Consider the following 27,071-nt stretch of genomic DNA (forward strand, 5'->3'; position numbering starts at 1 on the left):
GAAGAAAGCCAGGTGGGGACAGAAGAGCTATCCTGCCATGAAATTTCCCGGGCTTCCCACATAGGGCCCTCCATGTGCAGGAGGGCAGAGCTGAGGGCTCATTAGCTGGATGGCAAAGTGACCTGTGCGGCTCATTTCTCAACCGTGAGTCTGTCTCCAGGCAGCCAAGATGGATTGGGCAGGAGGAAGCAAGAGAGTAGGGCAGCTTCGTGCATGGAGTGGTGCCTGGATGGAGGGCCAGGAGGCTGGATGCACGTGATGTGGTGCCGTGGTTGCCAGGAAACAGTCTCTCGTGTGGCTACACCACCCCCAGCCCAGCCCCTTTCTTCAGCAGGCTTATTCCCTTCCTTTGGGGGTAAGTTAACAGAGCAGATCCCCTGAGCCATCAGCCTGGACCTAGCAGAGCCTGCTTCCATTAATTCTAAGGATTTTTATTGATCAGTGCACATCTCCAGCTCCAAGCCAGGACCTACAGATTCCGTGGTGACCAGACACACCCCGGCCTCTGCTTCATGGACTCGGAGTCTGCATTACTTGTGCTGCTGATTTCGTTGCCCCAGAGGAGCGTGGGTGACATAGAAACCACAGGGTCATGGCCAGACTCCCCAGCTCAGGACCCAACTTGAAGGTTCCACTTGCGGTGCTTTCTTGAGTCACTTCTTCTAAGCTTCCAGTCTCTCGTCTGTCGAGCACAGATAATCTTCCACTCCCTACTTGAGACACGGGGCTGTTGCCCTGAGCATATGATAGTTTTCTAAACCGGAAGGGAGATGATGACCCAGCTGGGGGATGGGACTGCCACCCAACTCAGCCTCCTCCTGCCATGGAAGGGGAGTGATTTCATAGACTCGGGGTGTCCAAGCTAGAGGGAGCCCTAAAGATTGCTTGCTCTGGGGTTTTCATTTTACAGGTGAGGAAGCTGAGGCTTAGGAAGGCAGTGACTTCTCCTCTACTCTCATTCAAATCCCAGCTGGCCCTTGGAGAACCAGAAGGAATGGGTGATTAAGTGTGTGCTTGGACACCTTTTCTCTCGTAATCCTGGTCTCACTTTGTGTTAGCAGGAACTAAGGGGGAACCCCAAAGTGAACCCCAAAGTGAGCAGGTAATTGACTCTGACAGGCACGTGATGCAGAGCCCGAGGTGGCCTGGTACCAAGGTCGGATTCGCAGCTCTCTCACCACGGTGGGTCCTGGCTGGGCAACCGACTAAGGGGTCCTCTAGATCACGTCGCCTTTTTCTGTCTCCAGGCCAAGCAGTCCTTAGCTACACTGACCAAGGACGTCCCCAAGCGGCATTCACTGGCCATGCCGGGCGAGACGGTGCTCAACGGCAACCAGGAGTGGGTGGTGCAGGCGGACCTCCCGCTGACTGCGGCCATCCGGCAGAGCCAGCAGACTCTCTACCACTCACACCCTCCCCACCCTGCCGACCGGCAAGGTGAGTCCTGGCCCCACCCTGGCAGTGGGGGCTTCTGGGGAGGTCGCCAACCACCCTGGTGGGGGAAGCAGCCCCTCTCTTCCTGCTATAGCTGCTTAGGGGGCTGTGGGGCGGAGGCCCAGGCTTGTGTAACTGAGAAGTCCTGGGATGGACTTCAGGCATAGCTGGATCTCAAGGGCCAGACCTCCCTGGGGCGTGTCCACCTGTCTGTCTCAGCCCCACCTGCCTCCCTTTGGCCTCCTCTTGAGGCTGTCTCGTTCCACGAAGCCACGAAACAGTCTCCAACAAGTTCGGGCTTGTAAGGTCTTCAAGCACAAAAGTCAGGAGGAAGAAAAATGATCTCTTTCTCTATGTTTAGAGTAAATCCCAAAGAAGGGCTCTGGTTGGCTAGGCTGAGTCCCTTGCCAACCCCTGGACCAATGATTGTGCCCAGGGGCTGCTCCGCCAGTTCTCGAGCCTGGGCCTCAGGGGATCCTGTGGCTGGGGGACAACAGAGCTCCTTGATTAAGGGTGGCAGGCAATTGTGGGATGGCGGGGGAGGGGGTGCACAGAGGTCACACGTGTTCACTCCTGGCACCGGCAGCGTCTGCACCCACCAGCCATGCCACACTGGGGGGTTGGGGGGGCTGCCTCTGTGTGACACGTGCAGGTTGGGGATTGGCAGCTGGCCCTCAGAGCCCGCAGTGCTGCCATCACCTAGCTGGGAACCCAGGTCCCTGACTGCAAAGCCCATTCATTGCCCATCATCCCCCCCAGCCCCCCCATGTTAAATCCCACGTCCGTTTCCTACAGCCCTACCAGCTCGCAGGCTGTCTGCACATAGTAGGCCCCGAGGCAGTCTCGCCGAGCAGAAAGTGCTTCCTGCAGGCAGAGCCTGTGGCCGGGAAAGCAGTCTGCCGGGGGGTCTGGGGGACTCCCCGGGACTGTGCCTTCCGAGCTCAGCCGTCCATTCCACCACTGTGGATCAAGCACCTGCTCCGTGCCAGGCACCGTGAGCTCTGGGGGTCACCATGGATAAGACACCCACTGTGCCTGCCCTCGTGGAAACGGATGTTGTAGGCATGAAGACAGACAACTGGACATAACTGAGCTGACAGACGGAAGGGGGTAGATGGTCATTAGCACAGGGAGGCAAATCAACAGGAGACACTGTTTGGTGGGAAAACGTGTGGGGAGAGCTGGTAACTGGGGGAGGCCTCTCTCAGGACAGGCTGAGACCCCGATGAGAATACACCCATGAGCAGCGGGACCAGCAAAGGCCGAGGCAGGAGGGAGATGGCCCGTGTTGGGCCCTGTCAGAATGCCGGCGTGACCCTGAGCCGAGGCCAGGAGGGTGGGCAGAGCCCGTTCGGGCCTTGGGGGTTTTAACACAAATGCCTGGCTTCGCTGCGGTGTGACGAGTGGGGTCAGGGAGGCCGCTGCGTGGCTGCGAGGTCTTCAGGCGAGAGACTGCAAGGCTTGGCTTGGTAGTGGCAGTGAGGCTGGAGAGAAGTGGATGGGTTTCAGGTTGGTGTTGGGGTTCAAGACAAGTGGATAGATTTGGGGGTTGTGTTTGGGATTGAGAGAAGTGGATATTTGTGTTTGGGATTGGAAGTGGACAGACTTTGGGGTTGTGTTTGGGGTTGGAGAAAGGTGGACAGATTTGGAGGGCTGCCCTGGGGATGACTGGGCGTGGGGTGTGGGGGAAAGAGGGGATCTGGCAGTGGCCTCTGGGGGTCTCCCTGGGGCAGTCGGTGTTGACTAGCGGTTAGGATTGTTCTGGGTCTAGGGAATGTCCAGGTGGTGGGAGCCTTGTGAGGACAGTCACCAAGGTCCCTGGAGATGCCTGCCTTTTCTCCGTCACTGTGGTTAGGACAGGGCCTAGTTGGATCCAGAGGCCGGGGCGGTCTTTCCCAGCAGCTGCTCTCTGGTGACTTGTGGGTCTGTGGAACGGAGGGGCAGAGGGTTAGGCAATCTCTTCTCTGTGCCTCAGCATTCTCGTCTGGATAATGGGGGTGTAGGGTGGCATGACAGCAGGGCAGCACAGGCGGGACCTTCTCTCCACCCCTCACTCACCAGCTGTCCCTGCTTTCCAGCGGTCAGGGTGAGCCCCTGCCACTCACGGCAGCCCTCTGTCATCTCCGACGCGTCTGCCGCCGAAGGCGACCGGTCGTCCACGCCAAGCGACATCAACTCCCCTCGGCACCGGACACACTCCCTCTGCAACGTAAGGCCAGCAGCAGTGGGGCCGGGGCCGGGGGCCCTGCCCAGAAACCGCAGGGGTGGGCTGGAGGGGTGAAGACGAACCCGCTGTTTCCTCTCGTCCACCCAGGGAGCACTCTGGCGAAGGCATTTCCTGCTCTGTTCTTTCCCTTTGCAAGAAGAGATGGATGTGGGGAGAGAAAGAAATGAGGCCTGTTTGCTCCTTTTGTCCGGGAGGGCAAGAAAAACCCAGAGGAAGGCAGGCCTGGGTCGGCTTGGGGTCTGCACAGCCCAGGACTACCTCTGGTGGGGTTCCTGTGTCTGGGGCCGTGGGCTTCTCCTCCCAGCTGTGACCTTCCAGAGCTCAGGGCCTTACCAGTATTTCATTTCCCCATAGAGCCAGCTCTCAGTCCTTCTTCTAGGAATGAGCCAGATTTTTTTTTTTTTTTTAATTTTCTAGGCGTTTGGGCAAATATTGCCTCTGGAGTGGTATCCCATGAATTTGCTCTGTGTGTTTGTTTGGCTTTTTTGCTTTGCTTATTTAATCACACTTTTTGATGGCATGCTGAGCGCCACCTGCCAAGAGGTGCAGGTCCCTAGCCACCTAACTCTTGGTGACTGGCAGAGCAGATGGTTGGGCTTCAAGGAGTGAGGGGATGAAGGCAGGTCACGCATCCGAGGAGGACAGGAAGACGCCATGTCGAGGTTCCAGCATGAAACACTGGGGAGCGGGCTGTGGAGGCTATATTGTACAGCTTTGTTCTGTCCCACAGCTGATAACATGGAGGGCTCCTCTGTCGCGAAGACCGAGACCCCATAGGTCTTTGAGTATATGAGAAAGCGTTCTCAAAAAGTCAGCTAATGTTCTATTAACCAGCACAAATGATAATAAAAAAGAAATGAAGTGAATATAGTGGAAAAGAAAGGCAAAATAACTCCTATGTGCCGTAGCTACGATTACCTACCTGGAAACGCAAGAGAATAACTGTAGAACTATTACAACCAATAATGACCAAGTACATGAATGGTACTGGTTGAAAATCAGTGTATAATAATCAGTAACTTTTGTCTATATGAGTAATCACAAGGGAAACTTTTTTCCCATCTACAATAATCATGAAAAGTAGCTAAAGACTACTGATGAAAATAGCCAAGACCAAACTTAAAATTAGCTGCCTTCGCCTGGTGACATGGGCAGCAGGGATCGCTGGCCCAGGGCCTTATCCTGCCCAGCTGGGATGCGGAGAAGGCCGCTCCGGTCCTGAAACCTGCTCGAGGCTGGGATTCTTTTTCAACTTCCTTAAAGCAATTTGTTCTTCACCAGTGCTCAGGACAGAACCCCTGTGACAAAGGCTGTCTTGAATGACAGAACCAGGACAAGGGAGGAGACTACTAGAGGGCTTCTGACAGCCGTCCCTGGTTTGGAGGGACCCCTGCTGAGCTGAACCTACAGCCAACAGCGCCCTTATTCTTAGCATGGGCTAGAGACCTAGAGTAGCCACGTACAGTCCCAGATGAGACCTTCCCAGGGGCCATATTTTGATTTCTCATGGGGGGCCTAAAGGGGCTCGGAGAGCCAGAATACTGCTGGAAAGTCCATTCTGCAGAAAGGGTTCTTTCAATGCCTCTTGAATCGCCTTCGGCCTAGCCTTTTCCCCAACTTGGCCTTGGCGCATACCAGCTGCAGGTCCAGCCTATTTATTTCCAAGATCACCTTGCACAGGGCCTAGCTGCCAGGACCTGGGTGCTTTCATAAGCCAGTTGTCTGCAGACAGGCATTCTAGTTCTAGTGGACACTGGCCTCATTCTCTACCCATGAATTTGACAAAGATGCCCCTACCCAGAGTAGACCTCTCTTAGTGTGCCACATGGGTTCTGTTTGCAAACCTTGGGATGGGACTAAAGACTAAACTACCATTTGTTCCATCCCTGCCCTCCCTCAGCCACCTCCATCCCCATTTCTACAGATGGGCACACAGGTAAGCCAAGAAGAGCCTGGAAAAAGCACCAGGTAACCCTCTGTTCTCAAGCCTTTGGCCTGGCACAGCAAGAACAGTCCAGCCTGGACTAAGGACCTCTCCCTCTTACTCTTTGGCCACTAATTTAGAGTAGAGGTCGGGACTAAGTGTAGGGAAGTTGAAAACAACTTTGGCCCAAGTGACATACATCTGGTTTTTTCATGGTTTTTTTGCCTGCAATTCTGGAAACAACCAGCAGGGGCCTTCCTTGTAATGACTTGTGATCCCAAAGATCTGTTTGCCCCACCAGGCAGTGCAGCCAGATTCTGGGATGTAGCTAAGGCTTTTGCACGCCCACCATTGCATGCCCACCGAAGGGAGAACTGGGCCAGGAAGAAACAGCCCCAGATTTGAGTTATAGCTCTGCCATGAGTTCCATCATGTTGGATTACCCTCTGTATCTGTAAATCAGGCTCACGAGGCCTGCCTACCTCTCCACAAAATAAGAGATGCATTGAATTGTTTGTGGGGGAAATTAGAAGTTACCTAGTCTCCTGAGTCTTCTGTCCTGAAATTCTTTATTGTTGTGCCTTTTTCTTTTAAAATTGTATCTCTTTATGAACAACACCAAGTATAACCAATCTCCAGTTCCAACTTGATGGACCAATTGGGACAGGATCTTAGAAGCCTTCAAGTGACTGATTTGTTGGTCAGAGGGTGTTGGGGGTCAAGAGGCCTGAGCAAGCAGGAGACCACCCTAGGACCCCTGGTCCAGGCAGCATCTCAAACCCCAAGTGCCATTGTTGAACCATCTGGGAGGGTTTGCTTCAGGGGTGGGGGTGGGTTCACCTGTGCAGAGGTAGGGTGGTCCCTACGAGATGGCTTCCTTCCATGGAAGACCCCACTCTCCATGGGCCACCTCTGCTCCCGTGTGTTGTGTGTCCCTGCTGTTTCATTTCCCCCCTCTTTTTTGGCTACAGGGCGACAGTCCCGGCCCAGTACAGAAGAACCTGCACAACCCCATTGTACAGGTAGGTGTCCTTCCCTGGCCACTTGGGCCCTCCCTTTACCCCATCATGACCATGAGTCCCCCTGTCTCTTGTTCCCATGGGCCCTCAGTCTTGCCACTTCCATACCTGGGACACCCAAGGCAGAGAGGAGTTAAGCTACTGCCTTGGTCAGTCATGGTTTGGTGGCCTGACCCAGAGTCAGTACCTGGTTTGCCCTTCCCTGTCCTCTTTCCAATCTGTGGACCCATTAAGTGCATCACACATCTTCCATCCTGCTGTCCTGGTGAATGTCTTCTCCTGGCAGCCAAAGGCTGATGAACCAGGCCATAGGCTCTTTGGGCCCCTTGCTGTAGGAAACTGTTCTTTATTCATTTTTAACATTTCAGTACCCTGTCAGGGAGGGGTCACAGGGAGGAAAACAGGAATTGAGAGTCAAAAAGGGGTCTCTGAGATCAGCAGTCTAGTCCTTGGGTTCCCAGATGCTGGTCTATGCACTGCTCATCTGCATCAGGGTCCACCAGGAAAGACTTTTCAAATGCAGATTCCTGGGCCTTTAACCCTGATTCTGATCCACCAGGTATGAGGTGGGGCCTGGAATTCAGGTCCTTCTGATGTGTTTTGGGAACCATTAGTGTAACGTCCACCTGTTGGATGGGGAACACTACCCCAAGTCTTTGTGTTTGTAACGCCCTCTGGTAGACCCCAGCCTCAGGCCCTCAGTTACCCAGATACGAGCCTATGCCCATCATCACTGTGTCTCCACATCACAGATTAGAAAACTGGGCTCAGAGAGGCCAGGGGTTCTAATGAGGACTAGCACCCAAGCCCCAGCATCCCCTACTCCCCACTGTGGCCAGTCCTACCTCTTACCCAGGGCCTTAAGGTTCAGGGGGGTCCTTGCTCTTGGCCCGCACAAAGCTCAGATTTCTCTTTCGTCATTTTCTGGGCTTCCCTGGGTCCCCTTTTTCCCACGGGGAGTTTTCCACAGTTAACTTGTATCCTTGCTGCAAGGTCCCCGAAGACAGGAGACTGGGCCAGAGCCAGGTGTGCAGACGCACTCCCGGGAGCCCTCGCAAGCACCCCAGGGTTGTGGGCAAGCTGAATTTAAGTGACAATGGTAGTGCAGCAGCAGCAACAGCTGGCGGTTCCTGCGGCGTTATGATGCCCAGGCACTGCTGTGACCATGGTCGTCCCCGCCCACACTCTCAGGACTGCCTTGTGTGGGTCCCACTGCTGTCCCGGAGAGCTTCCACAAGGGCCCAAGTGTCACCTCCTCAAACGATGGGTGGGGGTGGGGGGCAGACTCTGGCCTCTTACACACCGGTGGCCCCATCGGCTGTCCCTGTCCCCTCCACCGCCCCTCCACTGTCCCCATCCCCTGCACCCAGCTCAGGTGGCTTTGTTCTTCTCCCTTCACCCCCACCGCCCGGTCCGACTCCTCAGTCACTAGAGGATCTTGAAGACCAAAAACGGAAAAAGAAGAAAGAAAAGATGGGATTCGGCTCCATCTCGCGCGTCTTCGCCAGAGGGAAGCAGCGGAAGTCCCTTGACCCCGGCCTCTTTGATGGTACCGCCCCTGATTATTACATAGAGGAGGACGCGGACTGGTGATACCCGCCTCCCTTCGCCTGCCGCGCGCAGGCGTGTCTTTGCGTGTGGACGTGCGTGCGAGCGCGGGGGGGGAGGGGCGCGGGGGCGCGGCGGGGCGTGCGTGGCGGGGCATGTGCGCGCGCGAGCTCCCGAGCACGAGGGTGCTGGGCGTGGCCGAGCGCGGGCCCCGCCCCCTGCGGCGCCGCCTCTGTAATTGATGTACATACTCCAACCGTGTGTGACTCTGTCAACTCTCTGTCGTCCTCAGAGCGATACAGTTGTGTTGTTAATCTGGGTTTGTTTCTGTTTTTGTTTCTTTTCCGTGTTTTGATTTGTTTTTTTCTTTTTGTTCGGTTCGTTGGGTTTTTTTCTCCCCCACCCTCTTCCCCCTCCCCTCCTCCTTTTTATGAAACTTGAAAACTTGAAGGACTGCTGTGTATTTGTAAATAACAAAACTTGTGCACTCCGTGCTTGTAAATGTCCCTTGTCCAAACTGCTACTTCTGGAGCCCGTCTGCCCAAGGATGTGGTCTGTTTTTGATGTGTCCCCCCCCACCCTCCCGTGTGAACGCACGGGACCAGACCCTGTCCCCCACCCCTCGGGGCGCCCGAGTCACTTTAAGCGCCAGCTGCCCCCGTCGTGGTCAGGGTAAGGCCCGCTCCCTGCCAAGACGCCAAGACCCGCGAGCCTGGCCAGGGGGGGCCTTGCCTTGATCCGGCGTGCCAGAGGTCAAACGGGCTCTTTTTAACGGCCTGCCAGTTTTTAAATTGCGTTGCCGTTTCTTTCTTTATGGGGAAAAAAAAAAAAAAAAGAAAATTGTTCCGTTTAATTTATTTGCACAAACGCAGAAGACTTATTCTATCTAAATTATTACATAAATATTGGAATGTATATTTTTCCATGGGGTGGGCGGGAGGCGGGTGTTTCTGTTGACTTGTCTGTTCTATTATCATGCTGCTGCCAAACTGTGCAAGGTAGACTTTAGGGTGGCCAGAACCCAGGGACCATTGGATTTCAAAGCTTGCTTTTTTCTGTTTTTTCTTCTCTCTCTCTCCTCCATTCTCTCACCCCTGCATGAAAGTGCACTCCACCTTTCTCTCTCCCCTCCCCACAGCTCCTCTTCAGGCTTTTATATATCTACTTATTTATCTGAAATAAGAAACACTGACCTCAGTGAGAGGAGGGCCTACTGTAATGGTCACTTTCTCTTGGGTCTGTCTTTTGAGAGGTTGAGCACAGAGTGAGACAGCCAATCACATGACCACGGGGTATGGCCACAGGGACCCTTGGCCTGAGCAGTGCCACTAGGGTCCTTGAGAGGCATAGGTTCTTCCTGCAGCCGTGTCTTTCTCATCGTCTGTTATTCTGCATGTCGGCCAGGCAGGGGTCACTAGGGGAGGTGCCCATCTCAAGGGAGGGAGGGGAGGGCTGTTGGGGACACAGTGTCCAGCACCAGAGCCTCTCTGCCCTCCCCATTCTGCTTGGTTCCTACAGCCACACTTAATCTCCCGGGATCCCTCGGGCCCTGTCCTCCACCTTGTCGCAGTAGCCTAAGCCTGCTAACTCTAGGAGTGAAAGGCTGGCAGGAACATCTCTCTGCCTATTTGGGGAGCAGTGTTGGCCCCAATGAGGCTTCACCAGCAAAGGAACCGTGGGCACTGTAATGCAGAGTGGTGGAGAACACATGAGCTTCTAAGCCAGAGCCTCCTAAGGCCTAAGACTAGCTTTCCCTTTTCTTTTGACCTGTAAATCCACCCCCCCACTCCACCTTAACTACTAACACAGCTCAGTTCGCCCATCCTCTGCACCACTGTAGTTGCGCTTTTCCGCTAACGGTAACATTTTCAGCTCTTACAAGATTTGAAAGTACTAGAGAGTCTCTATCAGAAGGATAGGATAGTTTGTCCAAAGTCTCTAAAACAAACACACAAAAAACACCAGTAGGCTGCTCCCTTTTCTTCTGACTTGGTGGGGGGGTGGGGGGGTGGGGCAGGAACAGGCAGGGTACCCTGCCTAATAAGGACCTTTCTGGCCTCCTTTGGCTAAGCTGTTCCTGCAAGCCTGGCAGGGAGGGAGAGCGGCCCGGGCTGGCGTCTTCTCTACGGAGAGAGATTTTAGAAAATACTTTTCTCCCCCTTGAATTTTTTTTTTCCTTTCGATTGATTTTTATTGTTTGCCCTTTACTTATGAGAAAATAAGATTGCAACCACTCCTGGTAATGATTTAGTAGTTCCTTTTCATTTCAGTTTTTGTAAATTAGGAGATAAATCTAAGAGTTACTAAGGATGATTTATTTAAGAGAACTACGTCAAATAGCGAATGAGTTATGGGTAAATTAGATGAAAATAACTTTTCCCATGGGAAAGGTTTCTCGAAGGCATGGATGCAAATATAAAATATAAAAAAAAAAATCTAAATAAAGCTTATTTTAAAATATTATTGAATTCTATGTTATTTGACTGCTTCTATCTTGCTCCGGGTGGGAGGCAAAGCCCGTGCATGACCTGCTCCTTGGAATTCCAGGGCTGGGTCCGGAGGGGCTGAGAAAGCTGGCTGAATTCTGGGCCCATGGTGGGGCTAAGGTCGGGGTGGCCCCCCCAGAAACTTCTCATCTTGACCACCCCGAATGTAATTTGGAGGAGCTGTCCGCATCCAGGGCTGCCTGTGGTCCTAATGCACCACCTCCAGGCCTGGCTCCCTGACCCTGCGTTGTCCAGCTCAGCGGCCCTGGTCAGCTTTCATCTGCTTCCCTCTCCCCCCCGGCACTCCTTCCAAAGGCCCAGAATGTGCACCTGTGAGTTTGGGGCATGTTACTTCCTGCAGACCTCACTGGGCCTCTGCATCGTCCCAATATCCCACCTTCCCTGGGGACAGAGAGGAGCTTAAGAAAGAAATCAAGGGAGCCACAGGGCTTTCCTGATAAAGTCCGTGTGGGCCATGCTTTTTTGAGTCCCGTGAGATCCCCCGGGTGCAAAGCCTGGGCCTCCTCCCAGTGAAACTCCACAGTGTGGCCCAAGAAAAGGTCACCCTGCATACCCCGATCTATGATCGTGGCCAGTGCCCTCCACCTCTGCCTCCCAACTTAAAGACAAACCCTCTCCGGCAATAAAACTGATGGAAAACTGGCCTTTTAACCCCCAACCCCCCCCCATCATTTCTGCTGGAAGAAAGCTCCGAGATCTGTTGACCATGCCAAGAAGTTGTAGAGCTCAGGATGGCGAGGAAAAACAGGGACATCTACCCTTGCAGTTCTCAACCCAGCCATGCGTTAGAATCACCTGCAGAGCTTTTGAAAACAGTTACCAAGGCCAGGCTATATAGCCCTGAATCAGAGCGGTGGTAAAGCTTCTCTGGTGACTCTAAGGTGTAGCCAGCATTGAGAACCACTGGGCCAATCTGAGGCGGGCAAGTGGCCCAAGCACAACATACCACTGCTCCCCTCTCCCGGGCCTCCTGCAGACATCACCAATAGATCGAAGAACCCTTCCCACCCAGCCCAAAGTGGTCTCTGATGTCTTCACTTTACAAAGCCTCAGACAGCCACTGCCAATCAGTCAGAGTTGGCATACAATGAGAAAGCCCATTTGCCAACCTGTAACCAGCCCAACCACCCCACCCCAGTCCCTTGGACAGATGGGGAACACTGGCTCAGAGCAGAGTGACTTGGCCAAGATCCTAACTGTTGCTCCTATAGTCCTGTAACCTTTTCAGGGACTGGGCCATACCTATTGAAATCTTAGTAGCTCTACTCAGAAATCATACTATCTCCTTTATCCTCTTTGAGATAGATTGCCCCCGATGGTCCAACTTTAAGTGGTACCTATTAGAAATTGAAGTAGGGATGCCCAGGGCATCTAGGGCCAGTGTATAGACCCACGGGTTGTCTCCTACACTACTACAGAAGGCACTAGTGTGTAAATGGTGCTCTGTGTTGTACAGTGCACAACCTGCACGGCTGTACTCACTGGCCCTTCTGCGTGCTCTCCCACCCATGCTGGCAGGCTCCTACAGATGTAACCTAGTAACGTAATAACAATAATAATACCTAACATTTATTAAGCACTTACCATGGGCCACAGTCCGTGCTGTGCCCTTTACATGCATTAACTCTCTTAACCCTCCAACAACCTGCATTTTTGGTGAGAAAACCCAGGTAAATAAATATCCGGGGTCAAGAAGCTAGTAAACAGTAGAGCTGGACTTCAAACCTAGGGAGTCCATAGCACCCTGACCACCATCTGGGCAGTGAGGGCATGGGTTTGGGCAGGGGACATCATGGAGGCCTTAGCAGGGGGACACTAAGCAGCCACCGGTAGGCTCCGGCACAGCCTAGCATTTTCTTGCTGGTGTGACTGCAGCCATCCGGCAATTCTGTCAGCCTTTTATCTCCAGGCCCAGGAAACCTACCCCCACGGAGGCAGGGGAGGAGAGGGCCGAGGAGAAGTGAGCTGCTGGCCCGCCCTGGCAGAAGTTTGCCTTCTCTGGTCCTGCTGTGGAGCCCCTCCCTCCCTGCACCAGAGCTGCCTGGTGCTTGGGATCAGCTCTGTCCCCAACGGGAGGTGGAATTCCCATCCTGGCCACAGCATGCGTCCGAGGGCCCGCCCCACACCAGTGCAGGGTGGGGACTGTCCGCGCAGTGGGGGCCGTAAGGTAGGAGGTCACCAGCCAGCTCACCAACGTGCGTTGTGAAACATCCTCAGGGCCTCTCACCCAATACCTGCATTTTCACAATACGGGCCTCACAAACATCCCCACCCACCCACCCCCAGCCCATCTGCTCTGAACAAATGGCTCTTTTTTCGGTTCAAACCCCACTAGGTGGGGCCAAAGCTGCCCTCACTGCCCCCCACCCCCCACCTGTTTCCCTTTTTCGAGTGGAAAAAGAACTAGAAGAACTCGGTGGTCATAAAGAATCAAGAGGGAATACATAGCGTTAACCTTGTCTTCTAAAAGTACTCATACTTTTATATTCTAAAGGAATGCTCTAGAAACATAAAAATAACCTAGGAGTTTGGTCTTGGCTGTATATCAGAATAGTAAGGACATCGCCGGTGAAGTGTCACTGTCCGGGCATAGTGAGGGTGTAAGTCTTGCTGGCAGCAAGGGGATAAGCCGTTCATTCCTGAACCACTGCTACATGGTGTCTTAAAGCCCAGGTATCGAAAAATACACAAATATGCACCATTGCCCTCTAAGGGCTGGGCCCACCACCCCCAGCAACCATTCCATGAGAAAACCATCCCAAGAGGATCAGTCTTTGAGAAGTGGCCACTGAAAGCCTTGCCCTCTTCTTCCTGAAAATGGAAGGACTTCACAGTCCCAAGCCCGTCCCCCAGGAAGCACTGGCTGATGGCTCACCGGTGTTCACTGAGTTTCAGGTTTTGTCTGATTGCTCTCTTAATGGGTTACCAGTAAATGGCAGTTAATTGTACCCAGACAAGAGATCCTATGACACTGCACGCCATCCTCCCCCTGGAGGACCCTTGCTGCCCACCAATGGGGCCAGGCCAGGCCAGGATAACCGCTCTGGCTCTGGCCATGCATCCAATTTCTAGCAATTTGTGTAACCGTGAGTCTCAGTGTCCTCTCATCTCTGACGTGGATGTCATAAGGCTCCCCTCCTCATAGGCTCAGAAATGAAAGCTAACTGCGATTTGCAGCCTGGAAAGGACCAGCCCCAAGGCCTGTGTTCCCCATGATTTGAGTGGATTTAAGTTCAAATCAGAGGCAGGAAAACTGAGTACGAGCAGGTAGATACATATCCTGAGTACAAACGTGACTGGATTCGAACAGGTTCCCCGGGGGTGAAATCAGGGCCTCAGGCTGTGTGCACCGCCATGGCTCCAGCTGTGTGCCCACTGCTCAGAGGCCAGATTGCATTCTAGTGTGGCGCTGTGACAGACCCCGGGCTTCTCGGCCCCAGAACCGGGAGGCTTTGACATGTGTGTGCCCCCAGAATCCACCAGCCGTAACAAAATTCTTTCTAGATTCCAAGTAGAAACATACTCTCTGCTGCGGCTAACACAGAGAGATTGAAACCAGGGGAAGAAATTACGCTGCCCAAGCCTGGGTTCTTGAGGCGGAAGCTCCCAGGTCACCCTGGGGTGACATACGTATACAGGGACAGGGGTCAGAACCTGGGGCCAGCCTGGCCTTGCCAGGAGAAACTCACTTGTATAATCCTTCAGCCCTCCAAGGTAAATACTGTTATTACCTCCATTTTATAGATGAACAAACCGAGGCACAGAGAGGTGAAGTTGTTGCCCAAAGTCACGCAGCTAGGAAGAGGCAGAACTGGGTTTCAACACCGCCATCTGGTTCCAGAGTCCATGTTCTCACTAGTCATGCTCCACAGTCTCTAGCCAAGCTCTCCCTGCTTCCCCTGCCCGGGACAACCGATCAATGGGAAGCTTCAGAGAACTTGAGAAAGACTCACTAGCCAAGCCCTGGGCAGGCTAGCTCACTGGGGCTCTGTTTTTCTACCCAGTAGAGGAAGAAATTGGAATAAGCAGTAGTTTTCAAACTGTGTTCCATGGAACACTTGGGGGTTCCTCAGAGGCCCCATCAAGAGGCTGCCCTGGCTGGTGGCAGAGCTAGCAGGCAAGGCTCCAGTCCCACCTTCAACCAGAAGCAGCTCTACTCTTATGTGTTGCACCCTGGACCTCCAAGCAGGAGTCCATTTGAAGGATTCCATGATAGATGAAAAACCGTGAGCAAAGAGGGAAAAAAAGGGAGAGAGAGAGCGGGGAAGTTTGAGAATCACACATAGATCAGTAGTGGTCAGACCTGACCATGCCTTGAGTTTTAAGGCTACAGATTCCCTGGCTCCATCTCGTACCCATAAATCAGGTTTGTGGGGGAGACGCTGGGATCTGTGTCTCACACATGCTGTGGTCTCATTTGCAGGAGGTCACATGGGGGGGGGCAGCAACCTGTCTGTGGGTTTTAGCGCAGACTTGCCATGGGGTAACTTCCGCTAAGGGACCATGATAAGGGAGGTTGAGGCCACCGCCTAGGGCAGCTCCAGGGTGAGGAAGGAATGGCTGCCAGAGCCTTTGCCAGGCCCTGCTGAGCAGAGAGCGGAGGGGTCTGGCAGGGCCTGTCTGCTGCCTCCTGGGCAGCCTCAGAAGCCTGCAGCAGGACCCCTGTTAGGGTGCCAGAGAGGTTCCCAACTTTCCTAGAGGCACACAGCCAGGAGGTGGCAGGGACAGAAGTCAAGCCTGGGAGAAGGCCCAGTTCTGAGCGTACTAGCCACCATCTCAGACTTCGCCTGACCTGTGGCCAACTAGGCTTCTACCAAGCATCCCGTGGACCTGCTGGCCTTAGCCTGGGGCCCATGGTGCCCCATGGACACCCAATGATGAGCCCTAAATTGGGAGCAAGACTGCCCAAGCTGTGCTCCGGGGAGCAGCCTGGGGTGGAACCACTGCTAGAGGGGGAGGATGGGGGAGGGGGCACAGGGTTCTGCCCGGACCTACCCTCAGACCCCTAACTGGGACCCAGCCTTCAACCCAGAAGTCTTATCATCCCAGCCCCGCAGAGTCGAGAGCCCCGAGCCTGGCTCTGACTTCCTGTTCCCAGCTTGGCCAAGGACTTGCTGTATGACCACGAGCAAGTCAATCTCTCTCTGGGCCTCAGACTCCCTCTAAAACAAACCAGGGCAGTGGTGGCTTGTGGAGCCTTTCAAGTCCCTGGTGTCCTCCCCAAGGCCACCTCCCCCACCCTGCTCGCTGCCCTTCACCCCAAAACTCCAGTTTATTTCTCTTATAGGTATGATTCCATTGACACGAAGGGTTTGCAACGCCAAGGCAGTGTGACCCCCGTGGGTGAGGTCATCTCCAAGCTGCATCCTATGGCCTGCCTCGGGCCTCCTCCTACACCCCCTATTGTGGAAAAGTCATTCCCTGAGGGCACCCCAGACTCCCCTGCTCACCCCTGCTCCACACCAGAGAGAGCCAGCCCAGGTCCCTTCCCTCCTCTCCCTGGTAGAACAGGAAGGCCTGTGAATGGATGGCCAGAGCCCCTCCCCAGAAGGCCATGCACAGCCACCCCCATGAACTGCAGTAAGACTACATAGATCGAGGCCCCTCCCAGGGGACAGCCTTTTGCAGCTTGCAACGCTCTTTCCTAGGCAGATTAAGGTAAAGTTTAAGGGGGTAGCTTCTGGGCAAACTGTCTGGGTCCACACCTTACTTGTGACATTTGCTACCTGGCAACCTTAGGCAAGATACTGAACCTGGCTGGGTCTTGCTTTCCCACTGTGTGCACTGGGGACAATACGGAGCTCTCAAGGGGCGCTGCTAGAGAGAAACGAGTCACTGCATACAAAAGGCTTAGCTCGGGTAGCTGTAAACATTTGCCACAATGATGATGACAATGACAGCGAGGAGGGGGTTGTCATTTCAGCCTCTCACCAGCCCCATGAGAGGCAGAACGGGATCGTGGTTCAGGTATGAAGGCAGGCCCAGGCAGGTTCGGCAACTCGCCCAGGGATAAGACTAGAGAATGCAGGGCATGTAGAGGTGACAGGGCTCTTGGTGTCTTCTTCCTCACTCCCCTCATGTTATGGATGGGAAGGGACTTGCCCACCGTCAAGCAGGGCATCAGTGGCTGAACTAGTTTTGGAAGCCAGGGCCCCTGACTCCCAGGCCAGTGTGCTCCGAGCTGCTGCAGAGCACAAGATTCAGCAGGGGCGAAAAAAAAATCCTTGGGTCAGTTGTTTTGGAAACAGCACTGTGTCTCTAACCCTAATCCTGAATACAGCACATTAGTTTATCAAGGCTCTGACAAGTTCTGCAGTGAGGGAAAATATCTCACTTTTTTCCACTTTGTGTTTCCCAAACTTAGTTGACCACAGAACCATGCATCTAGTTCCACGGAGCACCCTCTGGGACATGTTGCAACGGGCAACTCCGTCAGCCCCTGTAGTTCGTGCTTGGAGGTGCTAAGTTAGCGGTTCTTTGGAGAGCTCTAAGCACACACACTCTGACATTGTTTAGCCCCAGAAAGCCCCTGAGGCTTATATGGGATTCCCAAGAACCTTAAGAAGTGAGCCAGGAGCAAGGCGAGGTGGAGTCTGGACCTCTCTCTATCAAAGCATCAGAAAGAACCTGAGTCAGTGTGTAGCCACTGCAGAAAGGGAAGGGTCCCCATAGACTGGCTAAGAAAAGCCAGCCCCAAAATATTGATTTTGCTGCTCCCCCAGGTCCATGAGGGGCCGAGCCCATTGTCACAGGGCCCTGGGGCAAGGACAGGAATGGGCATGCCCTCTTGCCAGGATGTCTGGCCCCTCCTGCCCTTTCACCCCACCAGCTCTAAGCTGCCTCATCGCTTTTCCTGGGCTGGGCCGCAGATAAGGGCATCGCATCCCAATGGGTTCAATGCCTACATGGCGCCAGCCTCCTTTCTTGTTAGGACACTGATGTCTCCAGGGGTGGTGTGGAGCCTGCAGTTGGAGACAACAGGCCAGGTCACCAACTGCAACTCGGGTGTGTGAACCATTGCTGGGTTCCCTCCATCTTTTTCTGTGTGTGCAGGAAACACAGATGCATTTTAGGGACAGCCTGAGCCCAGCAGGATTGATCAAAACTGAGCAACACAGGGAGGGGTATTGAGGAAAGGCCAGGCTTTGGAACCAGATCTCTGGGTATGATCCCAAAGCCAGTACGTAGCTGTATAACCCTAAGCTGCCCACTTAGTCCCTTTGAGCCTCAGCTTTCCCTTCTATATATTGGGGGAAAAACTGCCTATCTCCCAGGGCCATGGCAAAGATGAAATAACAACCAGAGAGAAAAGTCCAGCCTCCAGCAGCTGCTCGTCTTGGTGTGGCAGGAGACTCACAGGAGAGGAAGCGTAGGCCAGTGATGTGACATCCAGCCTCCAGGTCCTGGCTCTGTCCAAGGGCACAGCTGATGGGCATTTCTGAACCTACTTACCTCCTCTGTGTGATGGGCCTGCTCACGCCCAGGTTGCAAAGCACCTCGCAAGCTTAGCCGTCATGGTCACAGCCATGAGGGCTCCCGGTGTGAGCTGGCATGTCCCGTGGCCTCCTGTTGGTCACAGAATTGGCATCATAGAGATTGGCAGATGTGGAGCCCTTGCTAGGCATTGGCGATATCTCAGGAGCAAAACCAGGCCCCGCTCCTGTCCTTATGGGTTTTCGGCACACGCCCCAAATAATCCCATGACCGATCCTTGATTTCAGCCGTGAGAAGTGCAGGTGAGAACAGACCTGGCTTAATGAGAGCACTGGGAGTGCATGTGTGCGGGGCGGAGGCGTGGACACCCCTGGGTGCTGCAGGGGATGGTGACCGACCAACGCCGGGGGACCAGAGAAGGGGTCCTTGGAAGAGGCAACGTTACAGTAGAGCGTGAAGGTTTCATAGGAGGTCACCAAGCAGAGAAGCCAGCAGCTGGGGGACTTCCAGGCAGAGCAGCAGGTGCAACAGATTCGAGATGGGGGAGGGGACCAGGAGTGCAGGGAAAGTGCAAGAAGCCCAGGGGGCTGGGGAGGGAGCCTGGGACTGAGGAGAAGCTGGCAAAGGGCTGGGTCACCCAGAGCCTTGTCGTGTAAGGAGCTTGGTTTTATCCAGGGAGAAAGTGATGGGTGTTGAGCAGAAGAGGTCCCTGGCAAGATTCAAGTTAAAACAATAACGATAAAAACAAAAACAAAACTATTTTGATTGTCCCTTTCCCATAACTTGGGCTTTTAATGATGGCATTGAGCATCACCATGAACCAGGCATGGATGATAAAGAGAAGGATAGACTTGACCTCTGACCTCGGACTTCCCTTTGTAGCTGGGCAGATGGACAGACCCACCAGCAGGATGTGAAGAGTGTGGGATAGACAGTGTACGCGGCCAGAGGATGTCCTCTCGGGCCCGTGTGGAGGAAGACAGACCACTAAATCTAAAATAAAACATACTTTTTAATATATCTCTGGCCTCACCAAAAGTAAGGGAAATCGCCAAGTTACCCCCATCCAAAACTAAAAAGCTGTGAGCTAAGACCAGAACAGGTGCAGTGAGTGATAAGCACTTGTGACAAACTGGGGTCTGTCCTGGGGACAGACACTGATGTCAAACTGTGGACAGGGATGTAAACACTGGGGTGTGGCAAAGTGAAGGACCAGAGCCTGCGGTCTCTCATCGTCCCATGTCTCTTTAACAGAAATGAAATGATCCCTGCTACCAGGTACCGAGTACCATGCCCCCTCCCTCCAGCCCCGGCAGGTCACAGAACTCCTCTCTGGAGGAAAACGTCCACTATTTAAACTCTAGAGATTCCCATAAGATCAAATCTGAGTTCAGCATGCATGCGAGTCCACAGAGAAATACAGCAAATTTAGACCCTCCAAGGCCTTTTCAGATACATAGCTACCAACACCAAATACAAGCTAATACATATGTAATACTTTAAAAAATGTAAGATGAAGTCATAAACATGAGCAAACAATAAGAGACTATATGAAAAGACCAGATGAACTGGAAAAAGAACCAAATAGAACTTTTAGAAGTATGTAGTGAGTAACATTAAAAAAATAAACTCCAGGGGCACCTGGGTGGCTCAGTCAGTTAAGCAGCTGACTCTTGATCTCAGCTCAGGTCTTGATCTCAGGGTCATGAGTTCAAGCCCCTCCTTTGGCTCCACGCTGGGCATGGAAGCTACTTAGAAAAAATAAGTAAATAAAATAAAATCCAAGGATGGATTAAACAGCAGAGTAAACTGCTGAAGAGAGAATTTTAAAAATGGAAAATAGGTCTAAGGAAATTACCCAGAATGCAATGCAGAGAAATAAATGGATGGAAACCGTGAGGGGAAATCGGAGCTTTCTGGTCTACCACAACAACCACGAGCCACATGTGGCAATAAGACCTGTATTTGAATTCATCAAAATTCAGTAAAGCTTTGGATTCAGTTCCTCGGCTGCACTAGCAACATTCTGAATGTTCACTCCGTATGTGGCTCCGGCTGTCACAATGGACAGTGCAGATTATCCAGCATTTCTTCCACCACAGAAAACTCTGTGGGACAGCAGGAGCTTACAAGAGAGGGAAGAAAGAATTAGAAAGTCTGATCCCAGAAGGAGAGCAAAGAGAGAATCGAGAAGAGGTAATATTAAAATATAAGATAAGATAGTGAATGAGAATATTCTAGAAATAAACCCATAGATGCAGAAAGCACTATGTATATCAGTCAGAATAAGAAGAAATCCACATGTAGTCATATCATAATGAAACTGCAGAACACCGAGGACAAGGAGAAAATCTTTTTATTTTTAAAAGATTTTTATTTATTTATTTGACAGAGATCACAAGTAAGGCAGAGAGGCAGGCAGAGGGAGAGCAGGAAGCAGGCTCCCCACCGAGCAGAGAGCCCGATATGGGGCTCAATCCCAGGACCCTGAGATCATGACCTGAGCCGAAGGCAGAGGCTTAACCCACTGAGCCATCCAGGTACCCCAAAGAGAAAATCTTAAAAGGAGCTCACCAAAGAACAGTTGGGCCAGCAGCTGCCTTCTCTTCAGCAAAAAGGAAGGCAGAAGGTAGTAGAACACTGTCCTCTACCTCACCACAATGAGGTGCCAGAAGGAAATGACTGTCAGCCTAGAACTATATACCCAGCAAAACTCTTAGATTGAGGAGGGGGAAACATAGGCTTTCTTCAGAAAAAAGTTGCGGAGTTTACCACCAAAAAATACTCCTAATCCGAGGAACTTTTAAATCACGCTCTTCAGGAATAAGAAAAATTATCCAAGAAGCTAGGTCTGAGGCACAAGAAGAAGTGATGAGAACATGGTCAACGTGGAGGGAAGTTATTTGAAGCAAATATTAATAGGGTAAAATAATCACGATGACAGTGTTTTGTTAAGTTAAATATATATGGTAAGTTTTCAAGGGTAGCCAATAAAGAACAGTTCTAAAATTCGGCTCCCATCAGAATCACCTGGGAGCATTGCTAAACTACAGATTCCCGGACCCACCCCTCAGAGCTCCAGCTGCAGGAACTCTGGGGCAGGCTCCCAGACTTTGCATCGATAACCAGTTCCCAGCTGCTGCTGATGCGACCGGCCCAGGGACCCCACTTTGAGAACGACTGAACCAAAAGCGGAGAAATTGGGTGGTTCACTTCCAGACCAATAGAAGGGGGAAAGGCAATGAGAAAACAACCAACACCTTCCATCTAACCCAGCTCTGTTCAGGGAAAAGATCGTAAAAGCCGCATACGTAATTTTAGATTTTCTGGTAGACACGTTAAAAAGTAAAAACAGGTGACATGAATTTTAATAACAATTTTGATTTCACCCGATATACCCCCAATATTATCATTTCAAGATGTGATCAACATGAAAAATATGGAGATTACTTTTTCTTCTCTTCTTGGAGAAAGCCTTCAGAATTCAGTGTGTATTTTATCCCATAGAGGCTTCTCAACGTTGACGAACCACGTAATAAGACAGAGCTGGTCTAGACAGCAACAGACGTGAGCTTGCAGAGGACAGAGGTCCCCACTCAAACCCTGAGCAGCCACTGCATGCCAGACACTGAGCTGAGCGGTTAGAGCACCATACGTCACCTCGTTCAGTCCTCACTTAGACCCGTGAGATTAGACGTTATTATCATCCCATTTCCTAGATGGTAAAGGTGAGGCTGAGAACAGTCAAAACACTTCCCCAAGAGAAGCAGAAGAGCCGGGACTCAAACCCAGGTCTCTCATATGCCAATGCCAACCTCAGAACCTCAATACTTTACTCTGTAGAGTCTTTTCTGTAATAGACCAGAGAGTAAATGCTGTAGGCTCTTGGGACCAGACAATCCATCTGGTAGGAGAAGGTACAACCTCTTCTTCCAGAGTCGGCCTCGGTCCTCCCCGTGTTCGGAAGGATCCAGACCGATCGGCCTCCTGGCGATACTTTCTCAGACGACCAGGGCCTCAGCCGGCCTCTCTAACTCACTGCCTGACTATAAATGTGAGTTATTCCCCCTCTTTGGGTTGAGACAGAGGGGAGATAAAAGCCAGGATTGATGGAATCCCAGACATAAAATCGGGCACCATAGTGCCTGCATTTTGGAATCTGCCTTTAATTAATGGTTTATGAGCCCCAAAGACGCCCCCCTCTTCAGGCCTTCTGCAGTTCATCTCGGAGCTCAGTCCTGGGTGGCGAGGGCAGGGTGGCGAATGGCTGTCTTTCTTCAGAAACCAAAATGTGTGGTTTGCTTGTCGGACCCCAGCTCTGCCTCGGGCATTCCTCAAGCCTAGACGCCCTAAGTCAGCTCTCCTCTCTGGCCTGAGGCCTGTGAGCTGCGGAGTGATGCACACGTATCCACACACACACCCGAAGTTTGCTTTTTCTCTTTGTCCCCTTATCTGTCACCCCCCCCACCACCCTCTCCTCATTCTCTCCTTTTTCCTGTTTCTCTTTGTGTCTTTGTTGTGTCTGTGGCCCTGTTCCTCTCCTGAAGGCTTGCTCTTTGAGTCTCTCTCTCCAGCTATCTCTTTTTTTTCTTTTTTCTCTTTTTCATTCCTTCCTCTTTCCCCTACTGCCTTATAGCTTTTACCTGGGGAGGCCTAGCCCAGGGCCACTCCCCCACCCTGGGCATGGGATAGACAAGGCCATCCCTCACCTGACAGGGAGCCCCCCACTCCTACCTGGACCAGGTGGGAGTCCTACTGGGACGATGCATGCCTGCCCTGGGACGGGGGTGGGGGGGAATCCCCTCAGCCCCTGAGCTGAACTCAAGCCACATTTCATCCCAGGAAGGCAGAGGGACTGAGGCAAGTACGGAGCGCCTACTATAGGTACACATCCAGAATTTATACGAGTCATTAATCTGGGAGGTAGAGAGTATTATTATTATGCCCATTTTATACATGGGAAAACTGAGACTTGAAGAAGTGAAGAAATTAACCCAGAGCCAAGGTCTGTTCAACTCCAAAGCCTCTTTCCACAAGTCCAGTCCAAATGGACAACACGGGCTATGTCTTGGAATTTCAGGTAACCAGATGTGGTGACGTGCATCTCTCCTCTTCCCAGAAGCAGGTGACGGAGATGGGACTCAGTCACAGATAAAGCACAGAGACTCTCAGCTCTTTCCAAGCCAGGGAGGACACACCCACCTTGCGTGCCAGAGGCTCACACCTGTAGGACCCAATCAGAAGGGCTTCCCTGCAAGCCAGACCTGTCCTGGGGAGCCAGGGACCAGGAGGAGGGACACCGAGGGTGGCGACAGGAGGCAGCAGTCTCACCAGGCAGAAACTCAGAAACTCAGGGAGGGTGGGGGGCAGGCAAGGCTGCAGAGGAAGCTGCAGATTCCACATTGCCACATTCCTGGGCGTCATGGCAACACAGGCTCAGACCAGCGACCTGCTCAGAGCTCCGTGCCATCTGCCGTTTCTCTGGGGGCAGGGAAGAGACCTTCTACCTACCTAGCATCCCCAGTCATGGAGTCCCCAGAGCAGCCCTGGGAAGGAGGGCAGGGAACTGCATTATGCATTATGCCAACCCTAGGGTGCATAGAAGCATGAGGCATCTTAGTGGCCCGCTCTGAGTTAGGTCGCTCTGCTCAGTGCCTGCTGGACCAGGAGTGGCATCCTCCTGGCCAGCAGCCATGGGCTCCCAAGGGCTCTTGGCTGAGAAGCTAGAGGCCCCCCAGTGCTGGGGAGAAAGGTTTAAGCAGAGTGTGTATGGTATGTGTGTATGGTCCCCAAGCGGAAACAGCTACTTCCAAAGAGTTTCCATGGCAGGGGCAGGGGAGGGCTGAAGGAACTCGGGAGAGGGGCTTTGTGACTCGAAAAAGACTTCTAGGCTGCATGTGTCCATTTCAAAAATAACATGCCTCAATGCAGAAAACATGGGAGACAGGAAAGTGTACACACACATGAGAATACCCTTGCCCACTCACAGGGGCACACACACACAAAACATTCACACATAGAGACTCACACACAATTAACCCATCACCCCTTTCCAGACACAGACTTTTAACATTTATTCATCTAGTATTTTATATGTATAAATGTATAAATATACATATATTACAGTTCTACATCATAGAATCATGTGTATCATTTTTTAAATGCGCTGGGATTACATCGTACCTGCTGTCTCGTACTGTCCTTTTTCACTTGCCAATAGATTATGAACATTTTCCCATGTCAAAAATATCCTTCAGTGACACCTTTCTCATGAACCACATATTTTCCAGTGCATGAATGGGAGGCATCCTTCATTTGGACGAACTCCCATCAATAACCATCTATACCGCTTCCTACTTAATTTTTCCAATTTTTGTTAGAAATGCGTATGTTCAAAAAAAAATGAAATGCATATGTTCATTGTAGAATTTTGATGATGGACAAAAGTACAGGAAGAGGAAAGTAAGCTCATTCCTCCTGGCACCCAAGCTCAGTAACTGTAACTATCCGTGTGATTTCACACGTTGTTGTCACCACTAGCTTGATTTGATGGATAAGCATTTTTTACATCGTTACGATAATTTACAATGTACAGTATCATCAGGGTCCTTCCTAACCAGGCTTCTTTTTTTAATATTTGTCATGGTATTGAGTTTGGGTGGATGTTGATTTAACCCCATTTTAGAGAAGGAGACTCTTTCCATCTCGGTCAAGTTGGCCTGAACCTGGTCTACTTCATCAGGTCTGTCCAGCCATGGATTGAAGAGTAGGGTTAGGAAGTGCTGGGGGATAGACATTTTCGCCTACGAGGGGCTCCTCCGGAATCAGGTTTCGGTGTGTTGAGGAATGGAGCTGAGGCTCCGTGTATCCTAAGAAAATAAATCACCCAGCTACCCAGAGATGACTGCCACTGCGTTGATTACCATAGCAAAAAACGGGGAACAACCCATGCTCATCAATGAGAAAGCATCCTCTGATGACTCCTGGGCCATCAAAAGGTATCACAGATCTCTACGGAGATGGAAGGCAGTCCTCCACGGTGTCAATGAGAACGGCGTATTACAAAACAGAGAACGTTGTGTCTGCGTGCGGGTCTCTGTGTGTTTGTAAGCGTGGGTCTGTGTGTGTTTGGAAATGTGGGCATTTGTGTATCCCGAAGAATATTTAACTACAACTAACAGCTGCTGTCTCTGAGTGGCGTGGGATTTGGGGCAATTTTCACTTTGTGTTTTATTTTCATTCTTTTCTAGATTAAGTTTTTAAAAGTCTGTGCTTTTGGGGGGAACAGATTACTTTTGTAATGGGGGAGGGGCAGCAAAACAAAACAAAAGCCATTTGGATTTTGGAAAGAAGAAACACATGAGAGGGACTCATCCCCACCCTCCCCCTGTACCCCAGGAGCGCAGCATCAGGGGTGCAATCTGCCCAGTCCCTGCCTCCCCACCCTGCCCCCCCACAAGCCTCCCACAGCCCCCTCCCCACCTTCCCACCAAGTTTACAATTGTGTGTTGCAGATTCGGACAGCCAGTGCAGCCCCACACGGCAGAGCCTCAGCCTGTCAGAGGGGGAGGAACAGATGGACCGACTACAGCAAGTGGAGCTGGTCAGGACCACCCCCATGGCCCACTGGAAGGCCGGCACCGTCCAGGCCTGGCTGGAGGTGGTCATGGCCATGCCCATGTACGTCAAGGCCTGTGCGGAGAACGTGAAGAGCGGGAAGGTAGGGCACCTCCGGGATCCCAGCGAGAATCCCCCCTGCCCCCTCGCCCCGTCTTGAACTTTACCAACCCAGAACTGACCTGCTCCACCCCCCACACCCCTACCCCCACCCCATCCCAGGGTGAAAGGATGTATTCTCGGAGCCAGCTGAACTGGGTTCAGGCTCCAGGGTCCCCAGTAAAGCACCACGTCTCCCCAGCAAGGCACCTAGCCGTCTGAGCCTCAGTTTCTGCATCTTTAAATTGGGCCCAACCTGCCCGTCCCTGCTACAGGGGGGCAGGACCGGGCTAGAGGGCTCCACGGGCCAGCATGTGATTCCGCTCACCTCCCGGAGCAGAGGTGCGCCAAGGGCTCTGCCCAGACTGCAGAGAGGGAGGGGCAGGGAGATGGGTGGGCTTGGGCTAGCAGACCCCTCCGGGGCTCAGCTGCAGCTGGCAGCAGGTCCTGGCAGCCTCGGGTGCCCACCCCACACCTCCCTTCTGGGCACTCAGTCCTCACCTCCCTGCGGAGCAGGTGCTGCTGAGCCTGAGTGACGAGGACCTAGAGCTGGGTCTGGGCGTGTGCAGCTCCCTGCACCGGCGGAAGCTCCGGCTGGCCATCGAGGACTACCGAGACGCAGAGGCGGGCAGGAGGTGGGTCGGCACGCCGGGGCACCTTGCTCGGGCTGTGCCTTCAGGAAGAAGGGAGAAGAGATTCCCCTGGGACCTCCAGATCACACAGTTGGGGGGTGAACGGGCACTGCAGGGATGGGGGGTGGTGGGCTGTGCCCAGGAATGCCCCTGGCCAGGGGGTCCAGGCAGATCCCAGTCCCGCTCTGGGCCAGCCCTCCCCATAGAAAGATGGGGATACAGGGAATCAGTGAGGCCCCAGGAGCCCATGATCCCTGCAGCCGGGAGGCAGGATGAATTTATGCACCCCCAGAACTTCTCTATCTCCAAGGGCCAGCCAGAACAGGTCTGGGAATTCGGCCAAAATATCTGTACTTCCACCACAATCCCAGCTCTAGCATCCCCGGAGGAGGAAAGGAGGGGTAAGGTGGGGAGAAGCAGAATGCGACAGAGAAGAAATGGACGTGAAAGGCTTTCGTGCCATGTCTCCCCCAGAGGCTGAGGGCCGGAGGGCAGGGGGCCCCCTGTTAGCAAGTGCACCTGGGAATGGGCGGAGTTCCTCCTTTCAGGTGTGTCCTGCTCTCATCCCTCACACCTCCCTCCCCACAACCCACCTCTGTCCTACCTCCTGCCTGCCTCCCTCCTGACATT

At 52.7% G+C, this 27,071-nt stretch overlaps 1 protein-coding gene across 4 annotated transcripts in view; it reads left to right on the top strand.

Moving 5' to 3' along the window:
* KAZN (kazrin, periplakin interacting protein) overlaps window positions 1–27,071 on the top strand; it is a 1,022,442-nt gene that overhangs the window by 977,718 nt on the left and 17,653 nt on the right. For 2 of the 4 annotated variants that reach the window (XM_032863466.1, XM_032863467.1), the window contains 6 exons: window positions 1,248–1,437; window positions 3,513–3,643; window positions 6,557–6,607; window positions 8,030–8,153; window positions 25,608–25,813; window positions 26,326–26,444. In XM_032863466.1, the coding sequence (XP_032719357.1) occupies window positions 1,248–1,437; window positions 3,513–3,643; window positions 6,557–6,607; window positions 8,030–8,153; window positions 25,608–25,813; window positions 26,326–26,444 (821 nt within the window). Of the gene's footprint in view, window positions 1–1,247; window positions 1,438–3,512; window positions 3,644–6,556; window positions 6,608–8,029; window positions 8,315–25,607; window positions 25,814–26,325; window positions 26,445–27,071 lie in introns of those variants that run through there. The other 2 variants (XM_032863468.1, XM_032863469.1) reach the window with 2 other exon arrangements.

This window comes from Lontra canadensis, unplaced genomic scaffold, assembly GCF_010015895.1.
Source record: "Lontra canadensis isolate GAN:19392208 unplaced genomic scaffold, GSC_riverotter_1.0 scaffold25, whole genome shotgun sequence".
Classification (NCBI taxonomy): domain Eukaryota; kingdom Metazoa; phylum Chordata; class Mammalia; order Carnivora; family Mustelidae; genus Lontra; species Lontra canadensis.